The sequence below is a fragment of the Trematosphaeria pertusa genome (genome assembly GCF_010094035.1).
Source record: "Trematosphaeria pertusa strain CBS 122368 unplaced genomic scaffold BU26scaffold_6, whole genome shotgun sequence".
Lineage (NCBI taxonomy): Eukaryota > Fungi > Ascomycota > Dothideomycetes > Pleosporales > Trematosphaeriaceae > Trematosphaeria > Trematosphaeria pertusa.
The window spans coordinates 1,145,340-1,165,341 of record NW_022987217.1 but is presented as its reverse complement, the minus strand read 5'-3'; the positions used below and the strand labels follow the sequence as shown (position 1 = coordinate 1,165,341).

The 20,002-nt window shown below is 54.2% G+C and overlaps 7 protein-coding genes across 7 annotated transcripts; 4 read left to right on the top strand and 3 right to left on the bottom strand.

Annotated features, from left to right (window-relative positions):
• Positions 1–1,147: 1,147 nt before the first annotated feature.
• On the top strand, positions 1,148–2,227 carry BU26DRAFT_482798 (NAD(P)-binding protein; the record flags this gene model as incomplete). Its single annotated transcript, XM_033825782.1, has 1 exon — positions 1,148–2,227. The coding sequence occupies one exon, from the start codon at positions 1,148–1,150 to the stop codon at positions 2,225–2,227; it is 1,080 nt and encodes a 359-aa protein (XP_033685001.1).
• Positions 2,228–2,787: 560 nt separating this feature from the next.
• BU26DRAFT_518471 (uncharacterized protein) lies at positions 2,788–9,124 on the bottom strand. Its single transcript, XM_033828820.1, has 4 exons — positions 8,646–9,124; positions 4,414–8,589; positions 4,088–4,353; positions 2,788–4,038 (listed from the first exon to the last, which is right to left on the bottom strand). The coding sequence occupies exons 1-4, from the start codon at positions 8,914–8,916 to the stop codon at positions 3,202–3,204; spliced, it is 5,550 nt and encodes a 1,849-aa protein (XP_033685000.1). The 5' UTR covers positions 8,917–9,124; the 3' UTR covers positions 2,788–3,201.
• Positions 9,125–9,291: 167 nt separating this feature from the next.
• On the top strand, positions 9,292–10,092 carry BU26DRAFT_404863 (uncharacterized protein; the record flags this gene model as incomplete). Its single annotated transcript, XM_033822844.1, has 1 exon — positions 9,292–10,092. A coding segment is annotated over one exon (801 nt), but the record flags the coding sequence as incomplete, so codon positions are not given.
• A 300-nt stretch (positions 10,093–10,392) lies between these two features.
• On the top strand, positions 10,393–11,034 carry BU26DRAFT_425521 (uncharacterized protein; the record flags this gene model as incomplete). The annotated part of the gene is made up of 1 exon (XM_033823630.1): positions 10,393–11,034. The coding sequence occupies one exon, from the start codon at positions 10,393–10,395 to the stop codon at positions 11,032–11,034; it is 642 nt and encodes a 213-aa protein (XP_033684998.1).
• Positions 11,035–11,260: 226 nt separating this feature from the next.
• Positions 11,261–12,465, bottom strand: BU26DRAFT_294038 (uncharacterized protein). The gene is made up of 2 exons (XM_033821682.1): positions 11,914–12,465; positions 11,261–11,841 (listed from the first exon to the last, which is right to left on the bottom strand). Exons 1-2 carry the CDS (start codon positions 12,292–12,294, stop codon positions 11,488–11,490), a joined length of 735 nt encoding a protein of 244 aa, XP_033684997.1. The 5' UTR covers positions 12,295–12,465; the 3' UTR covers positions 11,261–11,487.
• Positions 12,466–13,080: 615 nt separating this feature from the next.
• Positions 13,081–15,189, top strand: BU26DRAFT_294045 (uncharacterized protein). The gene is made up of 5 exons (XM_033821683.1): positions 13,081–13,637; positions 13,721–13,949; positions 14,012–14,186; positions 14,255–14,539; positions 14,608–15,189. Exons 1-5 carry the CDS (start codon positions 13,298–13,300, stop codon positions 14,734–14,736), a joined length of 1,158 nt encoding a protein of 385 aa, XP_033684996.1. The 5' UTR covers positions 13,081–13,297; the 3' UTR covers positions 14,737–15,189.
• Positions 15,190–17,250: 2,061 nt separating this feature from the next.
• Positions 17,251–19,903, bottom strand: BU26DRAFT_518469 (uncharacterized protein). Its single transcript, XM_033828819.1, has 2 exons — positions 19,298–19,903; positions 17,251–19,235 (listed from the first exon to the last, which is right to left on the bottom strand). Exons 1-2 carry the CDS (start codon positions 19,420–19,422, stop codon positions 17,585–17,587), a joined length of 1,776 nt encoding a protein of 591 aa, XP_033684995.1. The 5' UTR covers positions 19,423–19,903; the 3' UTR covers positions 17,251–17,584.
• Between the last annotated feature and the right edge of the window lie 99 nt (positions 19,904–20,002).

Here is a 20,002-nt window from a genome sequence, read left to right as displayed (position 1 = left end):
GTCGGCACTAAAAGATAGCGGCGGCGGTTGTTCGTTGATGCTGAAACGAGTTCTTCAGGATCTGGAACGGGAATGTTAGCAGCAGGTGGGTTTGGATTGTTTGGGGGGACTGGGTTAGCGGATGCGGCGCATCCTCATCATGAGGATTGGTAGGACGGATACAAGTATAGTTACGGGTATCCGAGCAGAGGGGCTGATAGTACGAAGGGAGGTCGGGGATGGCGGCTGATGGAGGAATGGTTATGGTCGTTACGGCGCAGATGCTATCGCGAATAGGAGATGTCACGTGACCCTCAGCCAGTACATCCTTTGACCCATACTACACTGTCGCAAGAGGATAGTAAGTCGCAATGCTTCATAGCAGATGCCCAGCAGCTATTTGGCTTAGGAACGCTGTGAGCTGGGATGTTTGCTGAGGGATTCTGCGAGATGGTGAGCATGCATGTTGTTCTGCTTTAATGGCTCAGTCTGTATCAATTCTAGTTTTCCCAACTACGTACCCGCGAAAATGTTCCTACAGCGGCAAGTCCTGCTTGGTTAGACATCCTGAGAGTTGATTTCCCTTCGCGGCTAACTCGATGAGTATCTGCTCCTAAGACATTGCCTCGCGTCGCCATCGAATTTCGCAATCCACCCACCCAAGAAGATGGAGCGATCAACCCCCCGACTCGGACCATCAGTCCTCCCGTCCATGCTTCGAAATCATCTTCCAAGACATAGAGACTCGTTCCCTCGCACAGACGATACGTCCAATCACGTCCCGTCCGCCATTCGTCCGCCGATCTCCCTCTCTCCAATCAGGAAAATAACCTCTTCGTGCTTTGTCAGCTTTCCGATATTCATCGGGGCATCTATAGTAGCGGCACCACGTGATCCGATGCCTATCGGGTCTATTATAAGGCCGTTTTGAGACAGCGTCGTTCGCGCAGAGTCACGTGGTCGGGATTTCGAGCTTTGGGTGGATCATGCTTGGACGCGAGCCCCCGTCCTAGGAAAGAGATGAAAGATAGGATGGATGCGGAATATGGGTCTCGTGGGTATAAAGAGGGAAGTAATGCAGAGGACCTGTGCAATTCATCAGTCTTCGCTATCCCCCTTAGAGCCAAGACATCCTCACCACCCAGCTCACTCCTTTCCAAACCTCGTCATGCCTCCCATTGCCCCAGGAAGCCTCGTCCTCGTCACGGGCGCCAACGGCTTTGTCGCCGGCGTCCTAATCGACAAGCTCCTCGCAGCCGGCTACAAAGTCCGCGGCACGGTGCGCTCTCTCGAAAAGAACAAATGGATGTCCACGCACTACGGGCCGTCCTTCTCCCTCTCCGAAGTCCCCGACCTCAGCGTCCCCGGCGCCCTCGACGAAGCCGTCAAAGGCTGCGACGCCGTTGCCAACGTAGCCTCGAACACGGCCATAGATCCCGATCCCTCCGTCTTCATCCCGCCGGTTATAAAGGCGACAGTCAACGTGCTGGAATCCGCGGCCAAGGAGCCCAAAGTCAAAAACGTGGTGTACACCAGTTCCGTTGTCGCGATGGCGCACCAAGTCCCCGGGGAGCCGCGCGTGCTGGACAAGCATTCCTGGAACGAGTACGCGCTCAAGGAGGCGTGGAACCCCGACGCCAAGGAAGAGGGCCTCGCGCGCATGCTGGTGAACTACGCGTGCTCGAAAGCGGCGTCGGAGAAGGCGTGTTGGGACTGGATGGCCGCGCACAAGCCGGGCTTTACGTTCAACACCGTCTGTCCGCCGGTCGTGCTGGGCGCCCCGAGCGCGGCGATATATACCGGGTTCTCGTCCTCGGCGGGCTTCGCGAAGATGCTGTGGGATGGGCACCCGGAGATCGCGTTCATGATCCCGCCGCAGTGGTACGTCGACGTCGAGGACGTCGCGCTGCTGCATGTCGCAGCGCTTTCTCAGCCCGACGTCGAGAACGAGCGGCTGATGGCGTTTGCGGGGAAGTTCACGTGGAACGAGGTCTTGGGCGCTCTCCGCAAGTTCGCGCCGGAGAGGAGCTGGCCGGAGCGTATTGAAGAACCGCCAGCTGATCAGGCGAGCGTTGATATTGGAAGCAGCGCGGAGTTGTTGAAAAGGCTGGGGAAGAAAGATGGGTTTGCGAGCTTGGAGGAGGCAGTACGCAAGTGGGTGGAGTGCATGGTGGAGGCGGAGAAGATGGATGGGGTACCAGAGTCGTTGGTAGATAAGATGGCGGCGCAGTTGAATGCTGGGAAGTAGAGAGTATGGCGGGTTCGTTGAAAGGCCCGGAACACGAGAACGTCGATGCGCTATGTATTGGTCTGATGCGAGCTAGAGCGAACGCGCTGTAGACGCTGGAGATACGGCCCACACGGAACAATTTTGCGCTTCCCACTAATATCCTATGTGTATATATATTCAATTATTCTACAATCCAAGCAAATATCTTCAATATAATCGCCGTTAACAAAACCGGTTGGCAGGGCTGACCCAGGAGTTGTTTCCTGTGTGATTATTGCGAATTTCTTTTTGCATTTTTTCAGTCACTTCGGCCGGAGCGTCGGTTTAAATATAGGGCACTACGGTTATACATCCTCCTATATTAGGGCTGCCCCCTATAAAGTAGGGCTCTGCACACTCTTATTTACCTACCTTTACTCCTAGATGGAGAGATAGAGCCCTAAAATAGGGGTATTCTACTCTACAGAACTAAAGTTACGTAAATCTACTCTCTATGATAGATTCTTAGTGTTTACCGCTAAGAAGCGCCTTCGCCACCCATTGTATTTGAGTACTATAGATGCTGAGCGATCGTCGTGGGGCTCAGAGAATTGCGTCAGCTGCTGGAGACCCTCCTATGGCCTCTATTCTCCACTGACAGTGTAACGAACCTTCTCAGTTCCGGACCGTAAGAAAGGCAGGGGAGGTAACGGAAGGAGTGCTTGTTTGTCTAGACACTTGCGTAGTCGGCATTCGATCAGCATGGTGAAGATTGAATTATGGAATGGCGGTTCGAGCGCATCGTGCCTTCAACAAGAGCGACAGGCCCCGGGATCCAAGAAAAATCCTATTTTCCTATTCTCCCCTTAAAGATCGTGTCCTTCTACATGGTTGGCTACATCTCCGCTCTAGCACCACCCAGCGGAAACCAGACCAAACTCGAACGGCTGAAGAAGGCCAGCATGGTAATGCCCCAAAACTGCCTTGACTCTCCGAACACTCTTTTACGGCCATCATCCACCCAGCCATGGGTAGCGAGCGTTATCGCGTACCTTGTCTTCATAGTCTGGCTCTGAGACGTCGTACCCGGCTTCGAGTGCTGCATCTGGATCTCCCCACTTCCACCGGGATATCCACTCTTCTCTCAATATTTCGTATAGAAGAGCATACTGAACCTCCCCCTGTACCATGAACATTCGTTGTTTCCTGAGTTCGTCAACGACGGCGTATATGGGGTCATCCCAGGGAGACAAGGCAATGCGGTGTAACTGGGGGTCGGGGTCGAAGGCGCCGCGGTCAAGCTCGTACAGAAGATAATCCAGAGCAATCAAGGTCCCGGTTCGACCCACACCGGCGCTGCCGTGAACGATAGGAGGTACCAACGTAGTAGTTGCTAGTTCTCGGATATGGCGCGCCAGTCTAACAAGGGCGTCGCGATCAGCGCCAATTGGGACATCGCGATCGGGCCAGCCTCCGTAAAGGTAATGCTGGACGCTTGCAGCTGGATGAATTGAGACATGGCCGTCGGCCGATGCTAGTGGCGATAGAGCATTCTCAACGCTCAGCTCTCTTACCTCGGAGCGGAGCCTGTCGCTCGTTTCGAAGTTCTTCAGCACAATCGCTACGTGCATTTTTAGCCCTAGGTGCACCTCCCACACTAGGTCCAACGTCCGAGAAGTTGGAGACATTCCAGGGCGATACTCAGGGAAATAGTGTGCGCATTTCTCTATGCCAGATTCGGAATGTTGTCCGAGCATTATGATGACGACCTTGTCGGCCGGGTCTTTGTGACAGGCATCAATAATCATCTGCCAGAATGAAGATATTCCCTCGTTGTTGGATTTTGGTGCCTTCTGAAATTAGTAACAAGGCCGTCGTCACAATTTTGAGATAGCGTACCTGTGCGGCAATGAATCTCTGCTGGATCCCAGTACGTTGCTTCAACACAATATGGGAAGCATTGATGTAGGTGCCCCGTTCTTCTGGCAGCCTGAGCCGGACGCGATTGAATTCGAAGGGATAGACATTCACGTATCGGTTTCGATCCTGAACTAAAGACACGGGCGGCACATCCCAATGCGAGTTGTGGTCTTCTCCAGCCTCCACAGCTTCGAAGAGTCGTTTCCGCTCCTCTTGCCCCAGGTCGGCGTATTTGGCGGCAATTTCTAGGTTTGGTCAGCAAAAGACGTGCCGTCGCTAGTAGGCTCAGGTATCGGCGTTCGTACCCTTTCTGCTCAACCTCAGCCAAGCGGGCATGTTGTCAGGCAGCTTTCTCTCTTCTGAGACCTGACCGGTTCCACCTATAGCTCCCCCGCTTGCTGAGGTTGCCTGATGACTTTCGCCATATCTTTCTCCGAGTGCTCTATGGACCTTAGTGATCTTAAGAGTGCCGTCTTCCATAGTTTTGGCTACCTTAGGTAGCGTGTCCTTGGGCACGGCAGGTACTCCCGGGGTTGGATTTACGGAGCTCGAGTCGCTCGGACCTCGAGGACTAGGACTGCGCGGTACAGTCTTGCCTTGAGCTCCAACTTCGCCGAGTTTCGATTCTTTCTGAAATGCATGTTCGCCCTCACTGGAGGTTGCGTCCGGCAGTCGATTCCCCGCTTCCGGGTTAGGCATCTTATCGTCCGTAGCGATACGGTCTGTCTCTGCGATAGGCCTCTGAATTCGCCGGTCAGTCCAACCGGAGACCAACGTGTATCTTCCATGACAGCGATTGTCCCGGCGATAGACCGTATGAAGCCCCGCATAGTTTCGATCAAAGTCCTTCTTGGTGTCTTCCAGAATACTATGTATCCTATATTTCAGGGTGCTATTATCTATGTCAGGATTGTCTTCCAGACGGATCTCAATGACGCCATTGCCGAGTTGCGTGTGGAAAATATTGGCGTCGTCGAGTATCCCATGTAACATGTCGTTCCGTCGTCGAACCTCAGCGATGACTTCCTCAGGTGGCACGTGATCCGTGGACGCGCATGTTGGACAGGCCCAGTCTTCCATGGAGTCGAGTGCCACGTATCTTGGCGTGCAGAAATGGTGCGCACCCCTTTTGCAGACGGTGCAGGTAAGATAAAGCGGTTCTTCCTCTTCGCCGCAGAACATACAAAGGGACAGTGTGGACGTCTCCGATCCTTTGTCCTCTGCTGATTCGTCGATAGTAGACTCTGCATCAAAGTCTCCTCTCGCAGGATTGGCAGTCTCCTCGACCAGCATTACCTGTGCCGCAAAGAGATGGACAGGTCCCGTGTAATTCGATAGAGGCATTGCGGTTATCAAGTCGCCATTGACTTCGGTCACCGTGAGGGTTTGTCCAGTGAAATACGAACCCACGCAAAGCGTCATGACCTTGAAGGGGGTAGGAGGCCAACTTCCTACAGCTCCACCTCTCTCCACCCGCTCGACAGCGCGCGCAGGAAACTTGCCCGTTTGCTTGACGATCCCACCATCTCCGGGCACAATTCCCATGAACCAATCCTTAGTAGGGCCGTAATTCAGAACACCGACCAGTTCACCGTTCCTCAAGGGCATGTCGTCCACAGATTCTCCTCCAAAATTTTCGACGACTCTGCCCTCAAACGCCTGGAACTCGGGATCAATCGCCCAGGTGCCAAACCTCAATACCTTCTTGAAAAGCACGAATCGGCTCGTTCCGTGGAGTTGTAAACGTGGCGACGCCTCGGATGATCCAGGAAGCCACGAAATTTGACCATCGTAGAGCCCCGCTAATTCTCGTAGTCTCCAGCGCAAAGCAACACTCTGCAATTTGGGATATGATTGATCAGAGACAAAGACGCATAACGTGCGACCATTGTCCCATTCCCCTTCAGTTGGCTGCGTATCCACAGAGATTCGAGGGACGACCGATGCTTTATGGAAAATGCCATCTAAGCTTGCCCCAAATTGGCTGGTGGAATATCCAGAATAGTATCTTTCCTCGGATTCTATTCGTATCACATGTGTAACGGTGATGATGTCCCCAGGCTCCATGTACAAGAAGCTGGATCCAAAAGCAGGCTCGGTCTTGTGCTTGGCAACAACGTCAAGGGATGCAACGGGTTCATACACCGGTTGAGAGAACGGCCCTGGGATCCTCCCTCTGGCCGTGGATTGATCACCTTCCGCATTTTCGGAGACACTGGTATCAGCTGGAGACAACCATTGAACAAGATGACTGGGAAATCTACCCCGGATCTTCTCGCCGTGTTCGCCACTATACCATCCTCTCCACATTTGCTCTTCCGTCCACGTGACATTGATGAACTGGCCCTTCTTGAAAGCCAGACTGCTCTTGTCACTGGTCCCGAAAAAGTCGCTCTTCGCTATCGCTCCAAATTCGACAGCTACAGCACTCTTATGGAATGCGCCCGTTTCAATAGTACCGTTCTTCCGGTAATACCCAAAGAATGCCTCTTTCTCAGGTATCGAAGGCGTATGGTGAGTGACGGTTATGGATTGGCCTTTCCTGAAGCTCAATTCGCCCATGCTGTCGCTCAAATAGTCTTCTTTTCCACGGACCTTGAACGGATGGCGGACGGGCTCGTAGACAAGGTTGACAGGATTTTTAATATTGGTTTCAAAGCTGACATCTGTGTCCCATCCCATATCCTCCTCTCCAATAGCGGCACTCTGTGTCTGTTGGATGGCATCGCACTCCTCGTCGGACATGTATAGTGCATGCCCCTGCGGTTCCTTCCCCGGGTGGACGCATGCTGTGCAGCGCCAAACATTTGCATGATCATCATCGGGGCCAAAAGTGCCAGCGCCTCGGGCGCATTGCCGGTGTGCCATGTCTCCACATACCTCGCATGATAGGACTAACTCGAACTCTGGACTTGGATCGTTGTCTTCGGGTTCGTTGCAGTACACGCAGGGAACCTCCTTATCCACTCCAAAATCAGGGTGCTCTGGGACGGGGTCTGGTAGTTTGTTTGCCATATGCGTGGCTTCCATAGCCTTGAGACCTGTACGCGCGACTGCTAAGTTGTCGGCCATGTCCGGTAGTTCCGAGGAGGGCTGATTCTGAGCCTGGTGGTCCTCAGAGGTCAATTCGGGGTCCTCATCACTTCGGTAACGATGAGTATCTTCATCGTCGCGATCAAGATTTGGGTTTGACGAGTGTCTATCGCTATCAAAGGTGAGGGCAGACAGATTGGAGCGGTCCGATAAAGTACTTTTCTCCTCTTCGATGGCGACATTAGAACCAACGTCGTCTCCCGATGCTGAGCCAACTGGGATGGAAAAGAGGGCTAGCTGCTCCAGGTGCGATGCAAGATGGCGCTTGAAGTCCGTAGGAAAGACCGTGAGGATGCTGTCGGGGCTTTCCATGGAGAGCCCGTGTGTTGTTGCGCGATGTTTTAGCCTGTCTTCCCATTCCGAGCAACAAGGACAATCGTGTGCAGGGATCTGGTCAACAGGCTTCCGGCTTATCTCCAATAATGGCCGTTCATCTCCATTTTCTAGTAGCTGAGGGTGATGACGTTTGACATGAGCAAGATACCGGTCGCTGGAATGAAAAGTCTTTCCCTTGCAGAGCCTGCATAGGTAGCTTACGCGATGATTTTGCATCTCGTGGTGAAACCACTCATTGATGTCACCAAAATACGGCGCGTCGCAGTCTTGGAACGTGCAGACGTAGGATCGGAGGTCAGAGAAGACGTGCCGTCGCCAGACCCGCTCGTTCTTGAACTTCTTCATCCGGAAACAGAAGGGACATTCCACCTCTTTCTTGCTTCCTACGCGCAAATCGTCCAGCCTGGGTATTCTTGCCATTGTCGACGCTTCTATGTCGCCATCCATCGAACGCGAGACGGTGGTGTAGGACCTCGCATCGTTCTCAGGGTCCGACTCTTCTTCCGCTGTGAGCATCTGGGCTGTGATCCGGCCTGGAGCGAGACTTGTGGCCTTAGTGAAGAATGTTGAAGGGCGGCTTGTGGTGTCGAGTACGGGCGTTGCTGTGTGTAAGTGCTTGATAACAGGGATTTCGGGGGTGGATACAGCGGCATCGTTGGGCTCCTGCATGGTCAGCATGCCTTCCAATTTGTCGCGGTGGTCCTGAATGTAGCTCAGATATTGACGGCGTCGAGTAATGGCACGTCCAAGGCGCTCTCGTAGCCAGCCGGAGACTTGGGAGGCTAGCTTGGGGAACTTCTCGCCTACATGGGCGATATCAAACTGGTCATTGAACCGGTATCGGTTCCTCAAGAGTGCCTTGGCAAAGAGATCCGTTGGAGCTGCCTGTCTAATGAGGCTGGAAACTCTGAATAGTCGAGTAACGCAATCACCGATTTCTTCGAGAAGCTCGCTTTCCTCGGCGACTTCCTCCACCTCATCTCCATCAGTGCATTCGTCTGTGTCGGCAAAAGACACCTCTCCTTCGCGCTTGCCGGACGTGATCTGCGACACTGTGATGCGATTTATCAGCCTGGAGACGTCCAGAGAGTAAGAAGGGCCAACATACGCTCATTCGTCACCTCATTGAGATCATCGAGCAACTCTACGATGTGGGCTAGGACATCTTCAGCCTCGCGTAGCCGTGACTCTATGGATAAGGCGGATGCGGGCCGGTGGAGCGCTCCAATATTCCCGACCCAGAGGCTGAATCTTTCCAATTGCTCGTTGGCCTGATCGGAGGTCACTCGTCCATGTCGTTTTGATGCAGATAGTGTCGAGAAAATGGCTCGCAGCGTTGAGATGCAGGAGCGACATTGCTCCGATACTGACGATGCCATTCTCCGTACGTTGAGAATCGGAACGGAGGCGTGGCCTTCAGCCTTACGATCCTTCTGAACAAGACCTTAGCGGGGCCCGAGGCCGCATGTTTCGCAGCGGCACCTGGTCCTCGCTCGGATGCCCGGTGCAAAATGCAAAGATGTCGAGGTGATCGGGCGCCGTTGGTGGGGGATAGGAAGCTGTGCCATCACGGCGTCTTGGAGGTGGTGAGGTTTGCGTCGTGCGGCTGGGGGGCCACAAGAGCGGGGTCGGCTGGTGGCGCGTCGCACCTTCCTCACCACGCTCCCGTCTCAGCCCCCTCCCGCCCAAACCTCAACACCACATCTTTCCCCCGGCCACCCTGATCCTCTGTCTTTCATTGCCTTTGTCTGCCGATGAGCGGCCTCGAGATAGCCGGCGTTCTGCTCGGTGCGTTTCCCCTCATCATCTCCGGGCTAGAACATTGGCGAGACGTAGCCAAAGTGGGCGGCTTTTTCTGGAAAGTGCGGAAAGAATACACCAAATGCCGGAGTGACGTGCAATTCCACGAGATTCTGTACAAGCGCAATCTAAAAGAGCTATTACTGCCCATCGTTAGCGATGCCGATGAGGTCGGCCGGCTGGTGCGCGATCCCGGGGGCAGGGGGTGGAAAGACAAGACACTGCAGGATCGGCTGGAGGCACGACTTCAAGAGTCGTACAAGGTGTATATGGACATCATAGCGGAGATGAACGAGACCGCCGGCGAGCTGACGAAGGAGCTGTGCTTCGAGAAGGCCACTGTCCAGGACAGGATGGCTCCCGCCGATCCTAAGAAGCAAAGGCAGCCCTCGCCAAACAAGCCATCGAAAGCGATCTTGAGCAAGTCAAACCTCGACTACCAGATGTTTCGGCTCAAGTTCAGCCTTGGAGAAACGGTCAGAGAAGAGCTCTTTGGGCAGCTTAAAGAGTGCAACGAGCGCTTGGAGAAGCTTCTCAGCTCCAGCGATAAGGTTTCTGCTCTCCAAAATGCTTCGCCCAGCACCACAAAGCAGATGACAGCCCTAGAGACGGCATTCAAAAAAGCCTGCACCAAGTCCGATCTGCTATTCAAAGCACTGCAGAATGCCTGGAACTGCTCATGTCAACAGTACCACTTTGCGAACCTCCGGTTGGAGCATCGTACCTTGCCTGAGACCTGCTTTGAAGTCATCCTCATGTTTGTGGCCCCTTCTAGCCAACAGAACATTCCATGGTCATGGAAAGAGCTACAATGCGGACATATGGGGGACTGCTCGGCTTCGGCTAAGAAGTCACTGGGTTCGTGTATGGATGGATCTGGAGCCTCACCTCAACCTGTTACCGGTCGCTCCCCAAGGCCTGCTCCATTAACGAAAGCCAAGAAGGTGGCATTTGCGACGCCAGCCCCAGTCATGCCCACGATTCATCTTGGTCACCTCCCTGATTCCTCGCTCCAGCTATGTCAGTTGCTTGGAGATCCGGAATGCCGCAACTGCATGGGAGTCATAGGTCACGATGGCGAGACGTATCATTTACACCCATTTGCCAAACGGAAACAACCAGATGACGAGTCGGCCCTCACTCTCGACCACATTCTCTCTTCTGATTTTGAGGGCTTCTTATCTCGGCGCCAACGATATGCTCTCGCTCTGCTGATTGCATCGTCTGTGGCTCAGCTTCAGTTCACTCCGTGGCTGCGTACGGGTCTTGTAAAAGAGGACGTTCTCTTCTTTTCTGGTCACGATGACCACGACGTTCCCTTCAGCGAGCCCTTCATCAGGCAAGGCTTCTCACCCGCTTCCAGCCCGATCACTAGCGAAACCGGTGACCGCAACTTTTACTCTCTGGGCATATTGCTCCTCGAGCTTTGCTTCGGGAAGAGATTGGAAGACCATCCTCTGCGCATGAAGTATCCAGTCGGTGACACCGAGTCCAAGCAAGCATTCGACCTAATGGCAGCGCTGCGGTGGTCAAGGAGTGTCTGCGGTGAGGGCGGTGAAGACTATTCCGCCGCCGTTAAATGGTGTTTCACGGGAGCGGGTGATGTCGGCAAGAGCTGGCGGAGCGAGATCATCAAGAACGTCATTCGACCACTAGAGATGTGTCAAGAACATTTTAAGACTGTTGCAGCCACCTGAGGACCCTGAATATGGCGACTCAAACTAAGCATATCCGCTACTATGCTGCGAAAGAAGGAAAGAGTCTAGGGATCCATGCTACAGGATTTCTAAGGGTCTACCACAAAGGCCGCGTCATACGCCTTTCGACTCGCCCCTCCCCTACGACCAAGGTATTCAGGGAATATGCATCATGGAATACGCATCAAGGAGAAAGAAATGCAAAGGACAATACTCTTGTTTCCTCTCTCTTCATACCGCCCATGTTGGCCCTATAGGTTGCGCTAATCTTCACTGCGATCGCGCGCTTCGACTGGTCTTCCCCTTCAGATCGTGGACGACGCCATCAATTGAACAGTACATAATGTATGCAACACAAAACCGGGCTGTCTCGTTGTCTCTGCTCTTCATTAAGCTCCACATTCTTCATCCGCCCCTCTAACCCATACACTCTACCCGCCTCACCATACCAACTCAACGACCACCCGTCTTTCTGTCACCCTTCCCAATCTCTACATAAGACCCCTCCTTCTTCATCACCATCCAACCCCACACCACCGTCACCAGAGCACCAACCTCTAGCACTCCTACAGCAACAGCGCCCCACCAACTATACCGCATCTGCAGACACAAACTATGCATATTCCCCGTCACCTGGAAGATATGCGTGTTCTTCTGGTGCAGGCAGGTGAAAGTGAGGAGGTCGTGCTTGGAGGACGCGTCGACGTCGACGACGCGGTAGTAGGCGAGAACAGCGATCCAGAGCGCTATGCAGATTGTGGAGACGATGGTGGTAGAGACATTACCGAGAGTGTTTATGTGGCGAACCTGTGGTCGAATCCTTTTGTTAGCGCGTTGAACTGGCGGAGAGAAGGAACTGACTGCTGGGGAAGCGCGTACGGCTGGAACTAAACTCGCAAGACACAGAACACCACTTAACAGCGTCGCAGTCGCCGCAGCACCGAGCAGCAAGAGCGTGGGCTTCATGACCAGATCTGTCGGCCACATCCTCAGCTCCACATGCAAGGCGTTCTCGTTTGTCGTCTTGCTGCGAGTGGAGTAGTAGACTGAGACGGCATGAGCGAGGACGACGACTATGGTAGCTGTGAGGGCGAAGGAGAGGATGCGGATGCAGAGGCGAAGACGGGCTGCCGTTCGTCCGCCGGACGCAGTGGCATTCTTCCTTGCTTTGCTCCTGCGTTTTGCGGCTGCTTTCTCCAAAGGGTCTTTTGAGGTAGGAAGGAGTTGGGTGTGTGGTTCGTAGGCCGTTGACTGGTCCATGGTGGGAGTGGATGGAATTACCAAGTGAAAGAGACGGAGAGAAGTGGTGGAAGATGAAGATTTGATGGCGCGCTTCCTATGAGAAGAGTGCGGCAAGCGGTGGTGATATACGGCCTCCGCTCGCTTCCCTTCTCCTACTCGGTCTATAATAACCTCTCGTGGGAAAGAAGCTCTGGGCACTAGGCACTAGAACGCCACCGCCTACGACGCAGGGGTCGAATTTCTTGAGGAAGACGGCAGTTGCAGTGCCCAGATCGTTGGAACCGGCTTTATCTGATTACGAAGGAGAAAAGGGGCTCTATCAAAGACCCGTTCGAGACAGGCTAAGCGCAGCCTCACATACCTATGCTTGGGGCTGGATTGGATCTATCCAATCCAATCCTACGCGCTTAAGAGGGGTTTCGGTGTTGTCGTTCCTGGCATGTAGCCAAGGCGTCGCAGCCACGGCTTGGCCAACACTCTTGTCCTTAAGACACTCGGATATTCTCCGAAACGACCCTGCAGCTCCTCTGGCAAAAATGGAACTCCCAGAACGATACTGCGGAACTCGCTTGCCTCTTTTCGACATCGTTAATCGAACTGTAGAAAACCCTTGCCGGAGGTCTTCATTGGGTGACAGGGGCGTCGAATCCTGCTCTAGAAAGCTGTTCCTGAAGACCTTCGACTGCCATTACGAGCCATGATACCGAACACCCTCTAAATCTTTGACGGTCACAGCCATGGTACGTGCTTCCCTTCCAAGATCGTTGGGAAGATAGAGTCTCGACTCTCGATACCAACCCTGGAAATAAGCTTTGCCTTGGCTATGATGAGTAAGTGCGGTGGAAATGGGTAGGATCTGAACACGAGCCTTGTCGTACTTGGCAAGTGTGATGAGAGATACCCGCGAAAATAGACCTGCTGATTCATCCCTTGGTGAGAACGGGGCGAGGAGCCGGCATTGTGAACGGAGGGGCGATAGCGCGTCGTGTGCAGGAGGTCACGCTAGGATATATGGGTACAGATGCCCTCGCACAAGCTTCACGCTTTTCGACCCTCGTCACTCGATCATCTCTACTGGGATTCTTTCTTTTCTGTGGGATCTTCGGCGATGATACTCATATCCGCACTCGCGGCGGCGCTCCTGCCATGCCTTCCTCTCCTGGCCAACGCTCAGGCTAGAAACACACTCAATGTCCAGACATACACACCCGAGCAGACGACCGTCAAGGACACCATCTGCGAGCTATTCCAAGGCAGCACAAGGGGCGGGGTGTGGCCCGAGACAATCCATAGCCCTATCGACACCTGGAACCTGTTCGAAGTCACGCCCAAGCTCGTGGAATACCTGGAGGCGAATGGCAGTACGTCCGCTCTGACCTCCTCTCGACATGCCTCATACAGTTTTCTGCTGGTAGAACACTGTGCTAACGAGATGCCATTGCAGAGGATGACTTCGCTACCAACTTCATCGCTTCCGCTACCGCAGGACGCGTCCAAAGAACCTCGCCTATCGTATGCAATACCATAACCGACTCGTGCGACGTGCCCTTCGACTGCGATGGCTATGATTCTTTTGAATCAGCGCTTGTTGTTTGGTCCATCTACGCGCTGCGCAAGTCGACCGACCGACAGGACGCCGCATACGTCGAGGCCCACGCGAAATTCGCCGAGAAGTGAGTCTCTCCGCACGCTCTGCCCTCGCCCATCACCCAGCTAACCGCGCCTTGCCCGTCAGCGACAACGATCTCGCCAAGGTCGTATTCCGGGACACGCAATTCGGCGACGACGTCAAGGACATCCAAAGAAGACTCTTCATCGGCGCTATCACCAACATGTTCTCCTTCATCGGCGGCGTCGTCGGCGGCTCCGTCATCAAGGGACTCTTCGCACTCATCAGAGAAACAGCTAAGGTGCGCCTGTCCCTACACCTCCGCCCACATATCCCACCTCAGAGCTGACTTCCACTCCTTCACACTAGTTCCTCGTCAAAGAGGCATTCAGCGACTTCGACATCGGCAACGACCCCGTCAACGACGGCACCGCCTTCGTGAACTCCCTCCAAGCCTCCTACACCGAGATACGGGACCTGCTCAAGATCATCGTGGAGAACTATATGCGCAACGGCGACGTGGACTTCGCGCTTATTTCGACGCCGCAGCAGACGGTGGAATTCTTGCAGAGCGGCGCGATGTTGCCGTTGATGTCTGAGAGCGCGCTGGCTGCGTTCAAGGATAAAACGAGGGACGATCTGATTAAGCAGACGGTATGTGCGGCTCCGGTCCACCATGAGATCTATGGAATGGACGCGCTGATGTAAATCGCTTTTGCTAGGCTCTCCCTTTCATCGCGAGTATCTACCAAGAGCAAGGCCTGCGGATCCGTATCTCGAACGCCGTAAGCCCAGCGCCCGCGCCTTCGCCTTCTCTAGAAAATTCTGACAAGCTCGTCCCAGCCACCTGAACGATGCAATCCCCCTGAAGTCCCCGCCGGTCTCGATGGCTTCATCCTCCGCACACCCTTCTTCCACGGCGATGTCCCAGGCGTAGTAAGTCCAGCCATTTACCGACGCCGAGCGCAATAGAACGCTGAGCTATGAATACAGGGCGTCAAGTGCCTCAAGTCCAGCCACCAGCTCGGACAGACCCAGAGCGGTGCTTTGGGCAGATTCGGCATGAGGCTCACTGACATCTTAATGAACGCTGTAAGTGTTCATTAGCTTCTTCGTGTGCCGACCGGGCATATTACTGGATTGGCGAACTAACTCCCTGCCAGGCCGTGTGCGCTGCGAATGGCGGCGCAGGCGTGTTTCCGCCGACGGAATCGGAGCAGAGTGACGCTGGCTTTCCGCGGTGTAGTTTCCCGTGGAGTATTGAGGATGGATCGGAGATATGAGATGGTTGGAAGGGCCGGGGAAGGAAGTATAGCGCGGTTGCGACGTTCTACACTGTTAGTCGAAGAGACGGGGTTCAGTTGTGAAGGCCGTTGGGGGCAACGAGTGGCTTCTAGCTCTTATTTCTTGCTTTGAATCGATAGAACAGTAGCTCCCTTGCTGCTAGATCATTGTACAGTAGGCTTCATAGAAGCTATACAAGCCCCTAGCAACTCAAGTGACATCCTATGAACAGGGCTCTGAAGGGTTTTCAGGAAGGGCAAGCCCTAAAGGGGTAAGCGGAATCGCGGAATTAGCGAATTGCCGGACGTGTAGCTTCACAAGGATTGCCAAGAAAAGTACCGAAAGTTTGGAATCCCCCAGGCCTCCTCCAGACCTCTCTCCTGGAATGCAGGTCCCTCAGCGTTGCTCAACCTCTCCATATCACATCCCCTCAGAGCGAGCATCTTCCCTTTAACTCTTCCGATCCACCACTTCAAAACCCCTTCCACATCGTCTTCCCAAAGTCCTTCTGGGCAGGCTTCTCCTTGAAGTAACCCGGGGGCAGTGACTTGCTCGTGCGATTGCTGCGTCGCTCCGGTGTACCAAGCTCCGGATCCTCATTCGCCGTCTGTTTTTTCTTTGGCGTGCGAGGAGCTCCTACGCTCGCGCGCTGAAGCGGACGAGACGGCTTTGAGGCAGACGCATTGGTTTCTGCCTTCGCAGAGTCATCGCTCCAGTCATCCTCGGCCGCGTTGGAGGAATTGAATATGCGTCCACTGCGAGGAATGGCTCGTGCTCTGTGACCTTTGAACGTGTTTTTCCCGATAGCACTAGGATCACCAGTCCTAGCCCGTTTAGCAATCGCTTTGGCGCTCCGCAGCGCTCCGCGTCCGATATTGATGGATCGCTTTGACGCAACGGAGTCGTCTGAGCTCGAATCGTCGTCTTCGTTAGCGAGGTCTATGATAGCTGGGAGGCCGTTATCTTCCGTTGCTTCGTCGGACACTTTCAAGACCGAAGCGGGAGCCTCCTCCAGAGCGGGGGCTTCATTCGTAGCCTTTGCAGGAGCAGCCCCAGCGTACAGCGAGTCCACATGTTCCTCGCCAGATGTATCCATTGGCGAGCCGAGATCGACAACAGCGCTCACGCCATTCTGTTGGCCTTGGCTTCCAAGCTGAGCCGCCGTTCGCAAGTCAGGGGTTTGCTTGGTATCCCACACCATCGACGATGCGAGTGGTCGCTCTTTTGTATCCTTAGGCTTACCCTGCGGCACGTCCGGGAAGCGGTTCACGCTCATGTCCTTCAGAGTAAGATTGACCTCCATCTGCTCCTTAGCACTGTTCTCCCACTCTTTTTGCCATCCCTTCTTGACAAGAGAGTCTCGCCATTCGTGGCATTTGCGGTGTTCTGCCTCAGACGCGTGATCGTGGAACTCGCACCATCTCCACAGGAGCATATCGCTAAGGTTGCCCATCGATATAGCTCTGTTCCAGTGATCGGTCAGTCTATTTCAATGTCTGTACATCCGACCATGAGGATGTTCTGGATCGATTATTGCTGCTGCAACTGAAGAGTGCACATACCTATGCCAGCAAACTCCATAAAGAAACCTCTCGAACCCGGGTCCACGAGGCTCGTATTCCCCTATCGACACCGCATCGTCGGCAAGCCAACAACAAGAAAAGAACCTCACCAAATACTTCAACAGGGAGTGGTGCTTGGGGAGGTTGTTGAACGCCTTCTCCACCAGGCGCAGGCTAGGGGTTGGGAATCCATAGGACGAGGAGAAATCTGTTCCCTGCCATTTCTTCAACACCGCTTGCTCGAATCCATCCTTGAGGCCTTCATTGCTGGCATAGATCATGAGATCTAAAAGTTCATCGTACACTTGGTTGCTAGGGGACGTATAAGCTGTCGATATGCGCGCAGGGAGTCCTTTCCGATTGCGATGTACCGGTAAGGAAGATTTGCCAAGCCAGTGGTCATAGAGCGCCTTTGTGCGTGCCGAGGGTGCATACGAAAGCGCAGCAAGATGATGATCGGGCACGTTGTCCAGCTGCGTAAGAGGCGGTGACTCTTCCTGTACATAGTCTCCATTGCTACTCAAATGGAGTATGGACGGGTCTGGTGACGCTCCACCGCTGCGCCTAGAGATGGGACTGGGAGTTGGATGGAGGTTCGCAGCCGCATCAGCAGGTATAGAACTGGTAAGGGTACCTAAGAGGTCAGCATATTCTGAGCATAATTGCCCCTAAGAAACGGAGGCGAGGACAGGAAGCGAGCCAACATTGTAGAGAAATGCCGCAAGGCGATTTCCGGATGATATCAATGTCGCAATACATGAACCTCGCCGCTGATCCAGGACAGAAAACCAGACAGCGCGCGACAGTGGTAGCAAATTGGTAAATAGCAGACGTCCGCCGAAGCACAAATGCATCACCTACCAAGACCAAGGCCACCGCCCCTCTTGTTCTTCTTGCTAAAGCGGCTGTTTGCTGCACCCTCATATTTTCGCTTTCCGGGCCCGGAGGTTGAAGCGCCTTGCGGGGGCATTATAACAGTGCCGCCAAGTTCGTTGATAGTGGCTTCTGCTTCCTTTAGGCGAAGACGTTCTTCGTCCCTCGTCGCATCATCGATGGACACCTTGCTCTTTGATATTGTCTCTTTACAGAGCCTTTCTTCTTCCGACCCAGGGGCATGTGAATGCACATCACACCATCGCTTGAGTACGGCTGCGTCGAGTCCAGTGGTAAACGGACACCGTACTCTCGCAACCCCGAAAAGGAATCTTGCAAGCGCTGCCTGGTCCAACCCCTCGTACGACGCACAAAAGGCGTCGTAATCCCCTTCATCCTCTGTCCCCCATAGGAAAGAGTAGAGGATCGTCATCCACCGACAGAGAGGAGATCGAATAGGCAAGTACTGAAATGCTTTGATGGCAATCGGGATCTCGGGGATTTGGCGTTGGTATTGGTAGTTGGTGCATTGGAATTTAAGCAGTAGCGCATACTCCAGGGGCGCCATCCGCTTCTTATTGGCGATGATAGAGAGGTCGACGAGGTTGCTGTAGTAGTGGTCCAATTTGTATAGTTTCGGTACGAAGGGCCGGATCTGTTTTGTTCTCGAATATTGGGAGTACATTCCGCAGATGACATCAGGATGGGCCATCTCTAGGCCGATCTGTCTCGCGACAGCTTTAATTGTCTCATCCGCTGATTCATGCCCTTTGGGGCCCTTAGGAACAGACTGTATTGACTCATCGAGCTTGGATTGTCGGTTGTCTTCCTGCTCGTCCTCGTCCGCTGCAGCTTGAACAATACCAGTAGCCGGTCGAGCTCTACCGGGAGTCTCACGTTGAATGGCACTACGGTTTCTTGGGCTAGGCCGTGGCGATGTGTCAGTGGCCTCGCTGGACGCATCGACCGACTCTCTCCTTACTACGGGGCCTTTCTTGGTGTGGCCCGGGAGGTCGTGGGCAAGGTGAAGAGAAATATGGGGCTCTGTTGTTGTTGCACTGACAGGCGCTTCGGATGAAGAAATGCTAGCGACCGGCTCAGGCCGGATGGTGGCCCATGGGAATTGATTGCCAATGCTCGTCTGTAGCGCCGGATCGTTGTCTAGTTCGAGACGGTCAAGCTCGAACGTTGCGCTCTTGATACCCTTCGGCTTTCCAACTTTGGCAGACACTAGCGCCGGCGAGACCACTTGGATTGCAACGCCGGGGAAGCGCTCTTCCAACTCTTTCCGTCGACTTGGCGTTATCTCTGCTTCTGCAATAGTGAAGGTGACGGTTTTCACGTAGGAAGGGATCACTTCTTCCTTCACATCGTCCCACGAGATAGGTTCATCGTCGGAGAAGGCTTTGCCAACGGTGTCGGCAGGCTGCGTATCGAGGACGGCGTCGGGCTCGTCTGCGGGATCCTCGTCCGCGTCGTGGGTTGCTCGCTTGTCCCAATCGCCGCCGAGGATTTTGTGCCGAATTACAGCGCCTATCTTCGCACATTCCAAAATCAGGTTACTGCCATCAACATGATATCGCCCGAGGCATTGGTCCCCAGCATAGCCTAGGAGGTCTAGCGTTTGTCTCCTGGGCAGGCATTAGATGACTACACGGAGGAGGTAGGATCAGAGGGTTGTTGTTCCGCTTACAGCTTGTTGACTTCATTCCTTGTGGGAGGGACCCCGTCCTGTTCGATGCTTCTCAGCGTGTGAAAGAGGTCCGTCTCCGTCTCTTTCAGTAGAAATTGATACCATTTCATCGTAGTTTCGCTCATGGCGTACCCTCTATTTTCACGAGCACTGACGATCCCAGGTACTAGGCCAGGAAACAGGCGATCCTCTAGAGCTGATCAGGAACACGCGAGATGGCTGGAAGGCGAGGTGGCGCTTTTCGCGACGGGCTTCGTTGGGCTCCGAGGCGCTCCGACTTCAAGGCTGGGTACGCCGGTCGCTCTTGGTACGCGGAAGATTTCCCAGGGCCCAGAGTTAGCATACGTCTGTGTGGAGCGGCGCGCTCGTTGTTATATGCAAGACGAAATGCCGGTTAATCGCAAGCTTCCCAGGTTGTGTGAGGCGCGAGAAGCGGGGCGCGGCGGGGGGCCGGGCTAACGCACGCGGGCGCAGAGACCCCGACGCAGGTAAAATTCTCAAATGAAGCGCCGAGATGGGCAATATATGCTTGTTAGACGAAGACGGCGGAGGTGGCGCCGAATTAGAGAGACAATGGTGTGTCGAAGCGTGCGGGATGAGGTGAGGTGAGGTTTGCTGTTCCAGGTGGAAACGGGCCCAGGGAGGAGCGCCTTAGCGGGCTTGGCTACTTGGCGTGGGGATTTCGCGCCGTGGTGCCGTCTGATC